Consider the following 7,996-nt stretch of genomic DNA (forward strand, 5'->3'; position numbering starts at 1 on the left):
ATCCCTGTCCCCATCCCTGTCCCCCTCCCCAACCCCAACCCCATCCCCATACCTGTCCCCATCCCTGTCCCCGTCCCCATTCCCATTCCCATCCCCATCTCCACCCCCGTCACCATTCCCATGCCCACGGGCTGCCCAGGGAACCGCCATTGATGGGCTTTCAGGGCTTGGTCCCACCTGGAGGAGCCCTGGGGACGTCACCATCACCCACAGCCCACGGGGACACTACCATTGCTCCCTTTCCCCGCTGTCTGGGTACCGCAGCCCCCACCCCGAGTGCTGCACAGCATCCCCCACCGCCCCCATGCAGATGGCTGCATGGGGGTCCCAGCGAGAGCAGCCGGGGGGGGTGATCCCAACCCTGCCCGGGCGGTGGGACAGCAGGGACAGACCCACCTGGAGCAGTTGCCGCAGTCGATGATGGCGTTGTAGGTGGCATTAACAGTGCTGAAGTAGTACTGCGTCTGCTTCATGATGCAGCTTGTCTCCCTGGCCTCCATGCTGTCCCCCGCCACCTCCTCTGCGCCGGCACAGTGCTGTGGGCCAGGGGCCACGGACCCCCCACGACGCACCCCTGCCATGTCCCCTGCCCGCCCCCAGCCCAGGGCTCCCCAGGGACTCACCCGTCTGGAACCAGCTGCTGTAGGTGAGGCCGTACAGGAACTGCTGGAAGAGGGACCTGGGGAAGGAGAGCGCGGCCGCATTGCTGTCCCAGTCCCAGGGACGCGCTAGTGTCACCCCCTGATGGAAACGGCCCCCCAGGGAGGGGACACAGCGGGACTCACCAGGCTGCGGCCGAGGTCCACCAAGCGAGGTTCAGGAGATCAGCCACGGTGGGCTGCAGGCAAAGAGGGGGGCGGTGAGCCAGTGGGTCCCCATGCAGGGTGCTGGGGACACCCCCGTGGGTCCCCGAGCTCCCAGACTGCCTGGCGGCCACCATCTGCACAGGCACTCACCACGAAGACGCCACGGGGCGCAGCGCCCGTGTTGCTCTGGGCCTCGGGGGCGCAGACGGACTGGAAGTCGTAGGACTCCTTGCGGGCGTAGAAGGAGTTGTTGTAGAGGGCGGACATCAGGTTGGCGTCCACCTCGCTGAAGAACTTGCCCACCTGGGATGGGGATATCTAGTCTGCACCCAAATGCCACCTCGCCATGGTCTCCCCCTGTGGGACTCGAGTGGGGCTGTGTCATGCCACCCGTGACATGAGCTCAGAGGTCCGGCTCCCTGCCGGCATCCTACGCCCAGGAGAGCTGCCACGCGGGCACCGCTCACCTGGTACCAGTGGTCCTCCTGGTTGGAGAGCACCAGGAAGCCCCCGTCGTCGATGAGGACGCAGATGAGGTCCTGGGGAAGGAGGGCAACGTTACCCACCCCTGGCCGTGCCCAGGGCGAGGCAAGACAGGCAGGGTTGGGGGGGTGATGGGCAGTCAGGCAGGGGGGCCAGCAGCCAGGAGCACCTGTGCTGGGTGCAGGGAGTGGGAACCACCACCCCTTGGGGGGGTGTCCAGGGGGCAACCCCTGGGGCTGTCCCTGTGAGGGGGGTTGGGGGCTGGCCGAGCTCCGGGAGCAGCAGGGGGACAGGGTGGGCACACTTGCCTGGACAGCACGGGCAGGGCGGGCAGGGGACAGGGAGCCTTCCCAGCCATCCCCTGCTCCCCCTGCCTGCCGTCCCCCACTGCCCCCACCCCTGCCCACCACCCACCTTGTTGTTGGCCTCACAGTCCATCTCGCAGCTGGTCGAGGGGTCACACTGTCGACCGAAACAGGGGCAGAGTGACAGGTTAGCAGGACCATCTTCCCCCCCCAGTGCCGTCCTCCTGGGAGGGGACATGCGGGGCAGTGTACCCAGGGGATGGGGACGGGTGCTCCAAGCAGGGTGATGGGCAGGGCTGTGCTGGAGGTACAAGCCCAGCGGGGCCACGGGCACCGTGTCCTGGCAGTGCTCCCCAGCCATGTCCCCGCCAAGCAGAGCTCCCTCCCCGTCCCCATGGCCGTCCCCGCCCTGTCCCAGGGGACATACCCGGCGGGTGCCCAGCTGGTCGCGGTCTGTCCGGTTGCTCGCCAGCACTTTGAACTTCTCAGCCCAGGCCTCCAGGTCCAGCTTCACCCCCACCACTGGGGCAATGGGGAGATGGGGTGAGCCGAGGCATGGGGGGGATGACAGGGAACCCCCAGCCTGGTGGCAGGGCACCCAGCCCCCTGCCTACCTGCCGGCTTCAGCGTCTTGCCCCCGATGCTGAGCTCCACAGCGGTGCTCACCAGGATCCCGATGGTATTGTTCTCCAGGTCCAGCCCCCGGTAGCCGGCTGCGGAGGGCAGGGGTGGCATGAGGGACACGTGGGGCCAGCGGCAGCCTGTGCCAGCCCCCGCTGCCCTGAGCTGACACCCACCATCCCGGTAGGGCGGCTTGAAGATGTAGCCCTTGTTGTCCAGGCTCCTCCGATAGAAGCTGGCGTTGAAGGGCTCTGGTTCCTCCTCCCAGTCGTCTGCAGCCCTGGGGGGGAGCAGCCACGGCCATGGCTGTCACTCAGCTCCGGTCCCACCGGAGATGGCCCCGTGGGAGCAGATGTGTCACCGCGCGGGGCCAGGCATGCGCGCACCCCCTGGCCACTCACTTGTTAGGGAAGACGCGGGTGATGCCCCCGTCGGTGGCTGCGAAGACAGCCAGGAGGCTGTACCTGCAAGAAGAGGGGCCGGGCACACCGGGCATCAGTGGGGTTTTGCTTTGCCCCTGTCCTATCCCCATAGCCCATCTTAGGCCCCTGACCCTCTTCTGCCCCCAGCCAGCGCTGCCCATCCTGGGCCACCTCGCCCCCACCTACGTGTTGAGGTCCTGGTCCTTCCAGACGCGCTCCACCAGCTGCTGCGTGATGCCCGTGTCCAGGATCAGGTTATGCAGGAGGAAGTTGTCGCCTTGGGAGGAAGATGGAGAGGAGGAGGAGGAGAAGGAGGAGGTGAGGGCCGGCACTGTGGGGGTCACCCACACACCCCTGCCCGGCACCAGCATCCGCTCTGCGGCGGCTCCTGGGACTCCAACCCTGGCACGGTTCACCCCCTGCACCGTCTCCCCCTGTGCCCCCATACCCCCCAAACCCCACCACCAGCCCCCCCACCAGCCATCCCCAGCTACTCACACTGCTTGGAGTCTGGGGTCACCTTTTCCATGAGGGCAATAAAGTTTTCCAGGAACTCGGTGTTGTTATCCGATAAGTCGAGGTCTTTGCAATACTCTCTGGGGTTTGGGGGACAAGGTTTGTCGTTCGCGAGGATGGAAAAGGCAAGGTCAGTTCTCCCCCAAGGACGGCGGGGCAGGCGCTGGCCCTGCTGCCAGCACCCCGGCCTGGTGGGGGGCAAGGCGGGGGGGCCCGCGCGCCCCCCCCCGCCGGGGCAGCCAGCAGTGGGCATCTCTACAGACTGCCCGGCATCCAGCCCCCTGCTGCCTGCAGTGCCACCGGCTCAGCCGCCATGCCGACCACCAGGTCCATCACCGCCACGGGCACCGAGGTGCCGTCACCTCTGCCAGGGCCAGGTTTAACGGATCCCAGTTTGCCCAGAGTGGTACGACCCCAAGCCCGTCTCTCCCCATCCTGGTGGGGCTAGTGGTGGGACTGGGCGCCTCTGCCACCGTACTTACCTGTGGGCCCAGGTGGGCAACGCCGTGCCCACCCTGCCCTGCCCCTGCGGCACCCCGGGGAGCGGGGGCTCCACTGCAGGTGTGAGCAGGGCTTTGCCTCGGGAGCCCCCATGGCTGCGCCGGCAGCACCACGCAGGCGCTCAGCAGCCATATCTGTACCCTTTGCGTAGATAGTTAGGTGCTGGGTAAGGCCCGGCTGGTGGAGACGGGTGCTTGCCCACGGGCATCACTGGCCCCAAGCCCCTCCTGGGATGGGCACCACAGGGGGTGCCGTGTCCCTGCTCCGGTCTGGGACCACCCTGAGTGCAGAGCCCCAGCCCCGCCGATGCCGGGGACAGCCATGCCCCCACCGATCACCATGAGGCTCTAACCAGACGGCATGGGTTTGTGCCACCCTGCGGTGCCGAGAGCCTCCCAGCCTCAGTGGTGTGGCTGCAGGCAGTGCCTGGGGGCTTAGGGCTCCCCCTGCTCACGTCCCCTCCGCCAAGCTCCTGACTCTGCCAAAAACCTCGTTAAGATGACAAATGCTGGAGCAGAGGGTGGTGGGGAGCATGCCCATGGGGCAGCCGAAAAAGCTGGGGCACCCCAGCCAGCCCGTCCCGGCCCCCCACCCCCTGCTCGGGGGGAGCAGCCACCTAAATGTCTACACCGACACGCACAGATACAGGTACTCACACACCCATGGGGGACGGGGGATATATGGTTTCTGAAAATTTACAGTGGCCCGTGGGCACGGCAGCACCGACGGCAGATCATACAGTCGCCCTGGGTGCTGGGCCCCCTCCATGGGCATGCGGCTCCTCCCTGCTGCCTGCTCGCGCCAGGCTGGCGCCCACCGCAGGGAGGGTGCTCACAGAGCTGCTTTGGGGAGCACCAAAGGGCTTGCCCCGATTTTCAAACCGCCCTTTTCTCTCCGGCTGCACCGGCTGCAGAGCCCCATGCCGAACACTGACCCCATCACTGCAGCCTGAGCAGGGCAGCTGGGGGGCCAGACCCACTCCTTGGGCCTTGGGCTCAGACATCACCTCCATATTTATTCCCTTAGCACAGTTACGGGCCAATTTTTTAATAATAGGGTTTTTCTGTTTCTCATTAATACTCTGCTTTGGCTCCCACGATTCCCGGACCTCACTCCTGCTGCCCTGTGCACTGCCCGGGGGACCAAGGCACCCCCGAAAAGCCGGGGCTGCACGGTAACTGTACATTTTGGGCTGGTTTACCCAGAATTAGTGTAAGTGAGCAACAGCTGCTGTAGGCAGGGAAGGTAAGGGGTACCCACAGGCGGCACAGACAGCTGGCTGTAGCCTCGACCTGCTGCAGTCCCCAAGAATTGCAGTGCTAGAAGCATCTACTAATGGGTTGTTTAGCTGTTATAATGATGTGTAAGTGATAGGTGATTAGCTGGTAATGCTAATTAGGGCTGGACAGAGGTCGCACTGCAGCAGTGGGAAGGGCAGGGTGCTGGCAGAGCCCCGGGGCTCCCTGAACAGCCTGCCAAAGGGACAGCCCTTCGTCCCCGCTAGGTGACAAGACTGGGTGGCACAGCCCACAGGAGGGGACATTCTGTCTGTCCGGGGGCCACTACGCTGTCCACATGTCCCTGTTCACAGCCTGTGGCCAGTGGCCTCCCCAAACCCCCGGGGCATCCCGAATTTGAGCAGAAACCTACCCTTCCTTCTCCCTACCCTGCTGTGGCCAGTGCGACTGTATGATGCCGCCGCCGGCCCCTCGCTCGGCTGGGGGATTTTCAGAAACTATACCTATATATGCACGCGCAGAGGTCGGGCCGTACCGGGTGCATATATACTGTGCTGGATGCAACCGAGTGGCGGAGAGGGGCCGGGGTCCCGGCGGCAGCCCCCCCCCGCCCGAGCGGGCACATGACACACACAGCGACAGGGGACGGAGAGGGGGGACAAGGCACGATGAGGCGAGGATGGGGGGTGATGGGGGCGGTCGGCAGCGGGGCCGGGGGCAGATGCACACCTCGGCAAGCGCACACGCAAAGCTACCTGGGAGCAATGAACACATGTCCCTCCGACTCAAAGCTGTTGGGCAGCAGGTATTCAAAATCTGCAACAGAAAGGGAAGGTTATCCGGCGGGGAGCGGGGACGGGTATGCCGGGGGCCAGGAGGGAGAGAGACGGACAGAGAGAGAGGGGAGGGAACAAAAAAAAAAAAAAAAAAAAAAAAGGCATTTGCTGCTCTTGGTAACAAGAGAGGAAGGAAAAGGCCGTTCTGCTGTCGCTGGCACCGCACGGGAAGGAAAGTTATAGCCAAATCGGGAGAGGTTTGCCCATCTCGGCTCGAATTTGCTCGGTCGCGGGCTGAAGGCGGGCGGTTGTGTACGCGCAGCCGGTGGCGTGTACGCAGGGACACACAGAGACACACACACATATATATATGCGCGCACATGTATATATATGCATGTTTAGGAGGGCATGGGGGCGTCTCTCTCTCGGGGGGGTGGGGAGGTGGGCGAGGGCAGGGAACCGCATGCTGCGCTCCTGGCCAGAGGAGGATCACCAAAACACTTGGTTGTCAGGAGAAAAAAAAAGGAGTTTTCAGGCATCGACATGGCCAAACGGGGAACCTTGCCGAGGACAGTCCAACCAGAGGCTCCCTGCCCAGCAAAGTGCCGTGGAATGTGCTGCTGGGCTCTGCCGCTGGGTGCCGGCAGCCCCCCTCCCTCCCTGGGGCAGTGGGACCCCAACGGGGACGGGGGCCCATGCTTGCCCACCAGCCTGGCGCCTCGCTCTGCTTTAAGTGGGGGGTCGCAGCCCAGCAGGGTTTGGGGTGCCTCTCGGGGACCCCCCCAGCAGAAGGGCAGCGGATGCAGGGTTCAGGTCAAGGGGGTGAGTCGGGTTAGGGGGTGCATGGGGGGGTGCTATGGGACATCCCGGCGCCACCGGCCCCCCCAGTGGGCACTGCCACCCCCTCACCCTCCCGCCGGCCCCCAGTGCATTGCAGGGCACAGCCAGAGGTTTGACTGTTGCTCTCCGAGGGCTGTAGGCAGGGGGGGGGGACAAGCCGATGAGAGGAAGAGGAGGAGCAGGAGGAGGAGGAGGAGGAGGAGGAGGAGAGGAGTACAAAACACTCATACTTGGTCCATCAGCATTGCCATCGCAGGGGCGCCAGGAGGAGGCAACTCAAAGCTGATAGAACAGGGCTGAGGGTGACATTTCCACCTCCCCCCTGTCCTGCCCGCCTGACCCCGTCCCCCCTGCGCTGCTGTGCCCCCCGCTGCTGCCCGCCTGCCTGTGCCGGGGAGCGAGAGCTGCTGGGCAGGCTGCCGGCAGGCACCATGTGCGGGGAGCTGTGCAGGGCGCCGTGTGGGGCGCGTGCGGGAGGGAGTGTGGCGGCAGGTCCCCTGGGGACCATGCGTGCCGGGGCATCCCCTGGCCTGCCGTGGGGCTGGGGGGGGGGGGGCGGGGCGGGCGCGAGGCCCAGCCACACCTGGCAGCCCTCGCTCCTTGGCGGGTCTGGCTCCACGGGGCCCCTCCTGCTCCCACAAGCGGCTAGGCATCATGGGGACGTGGGCCAAATCCTGCCCTGGGTCGCATGGGCAACGTCCCGCTCCACTACAGGGTGGGTACTGGCCCCGGCACCCCCCCGCCTGCCTCAGTGGGACTTTGGGCTCAAACTCGGCTGCTCCCAGGGGGCACGGACGGCACCGGGCCGCTGCAGCTGCCAGGGGCTTCATGCCATGCTGGGTCCCAGGGCAGCAGGGATGGCCACCGAGCACCCATGGGAGCAGGCAGCGCAGCACTCCGGGGCTCAGCCACCCTGCATCCCCGCGGGGCCAGGCTTGCGGTCCCCCATGCAGCAGGGTGGCATTGCCCCAGGGTGGTCTCATCCCCACCTCCGCTGAGGGTTTCTGCTTGGGGGGGCTTCCCCAAAAAAGCCTGTACCAGAGGGCGACAGCAGCAGAGGACTGGGTCCCCCACCTGCCCTCCGTCCCTGCCACCTTTGGGCGCCCACCCCGCAGCCCCCCTCCTCCCTGCACAGCCCTATTCCTTTCAGGTTGAGTTGTCTTGGGGAAGAGGAAGCGGAGGAGCTGGGACGGGGGGGAGAAGGAGTCAGAGGAGGCGAGCGGGGGGAGAGGAGCAAGAAGGGGGGGGAGAAAGAGCGGGGTATCAAACTAGCTACGAAAAACCTTGTGGATCAAAAACGGCAGAGTTTCATACGAGATCAGCTCTTGAACGATATCGAACTGGGTTTGGGAGCGATGCGCGGGGAGGGAGTGGGGGATCGTCGTGACAAAGCTCTCATGGATAGAACAAGACATGTTGCTTTCAAATAAAGGGGGAACTGGAGGAGAGGAGGAGGAGGAGGAGGGAGGAAGGGCGAGTCGGTGGCGG

At 65.3% G+C, this 7,996-nt stretch overlaps 1 protein-coding gene across 1 annotated transcript in view; it reads right to left on the minus strand.

Moving 5' to 3' along the window:
* The window catches only part of CACNA2D2 (calcium voltage-gated channel auxiliary subunit alpha2delta 2), a 204,513-nt gene that overhangs the window by 1,355 nt on the left and 195,162 nt on the right, over positions 1-7,996 (minus strand). The window contains exons 22-34 of the mRNA XM_009278506.1: positions 5,648-5,708; positions 3,136-3,233; positions 2,824-2,914; positions 2,617-2,679; positions 2,392-2,495; positions 2,209-2,307; positions 2,022-2,116; positions 1,704-1,751; positions 1,274-1,345; positions 957-1,109; positions 786-838; positions 624-679; positions 393-520 (exon numbers count right to left, since the gene is read on the minus strand). Coding sequence (XP_009276781.1) covers positions 393-520; positions 624-679; positions 786-838; positions 957-1,109; positions 1,274-1,345; positions 1,704-1,751; positions 2,022-2,116; positions 2,209-2,307; positions 2,392-2,495; positions 2,617-2,679; positions 2,824-2,914; positions 3,136-3,233; positions 5,648-5,708 — 1,121 coding nt within the window. The remainder of the gene's footprint in view (positions 1-392; positions 521-623; positions 680-785; positions 839-956; positions 1,110-1,273; positions 1,346-1,703; positions 1,752-2,021; positions 2,117-2,208; positions 2,308-2,391; positions 2,496-2,616; positions 2,680-2,823; positions 2,915-3,135; positions 3,234-5,647; positions 5,709-7,996) is intronic.

This window comes from Aptenodytes forsteri, unplaced genomic scaffold (genome assembly GCF_000699145.1).
Source record: "Aptenodytes forsteri isolate BGI_AS27 unplaced genomic scaffold, ASM69914v1 Scaffold578, whole genome shotgun sequence".
Classification (NCBI taxonomy): Eukaryota; Metazoa; Chordata; class Aves; order Sphenisciformes; family Spheniscidae; genus Aptenodytes; species Aptenodytes forsteri.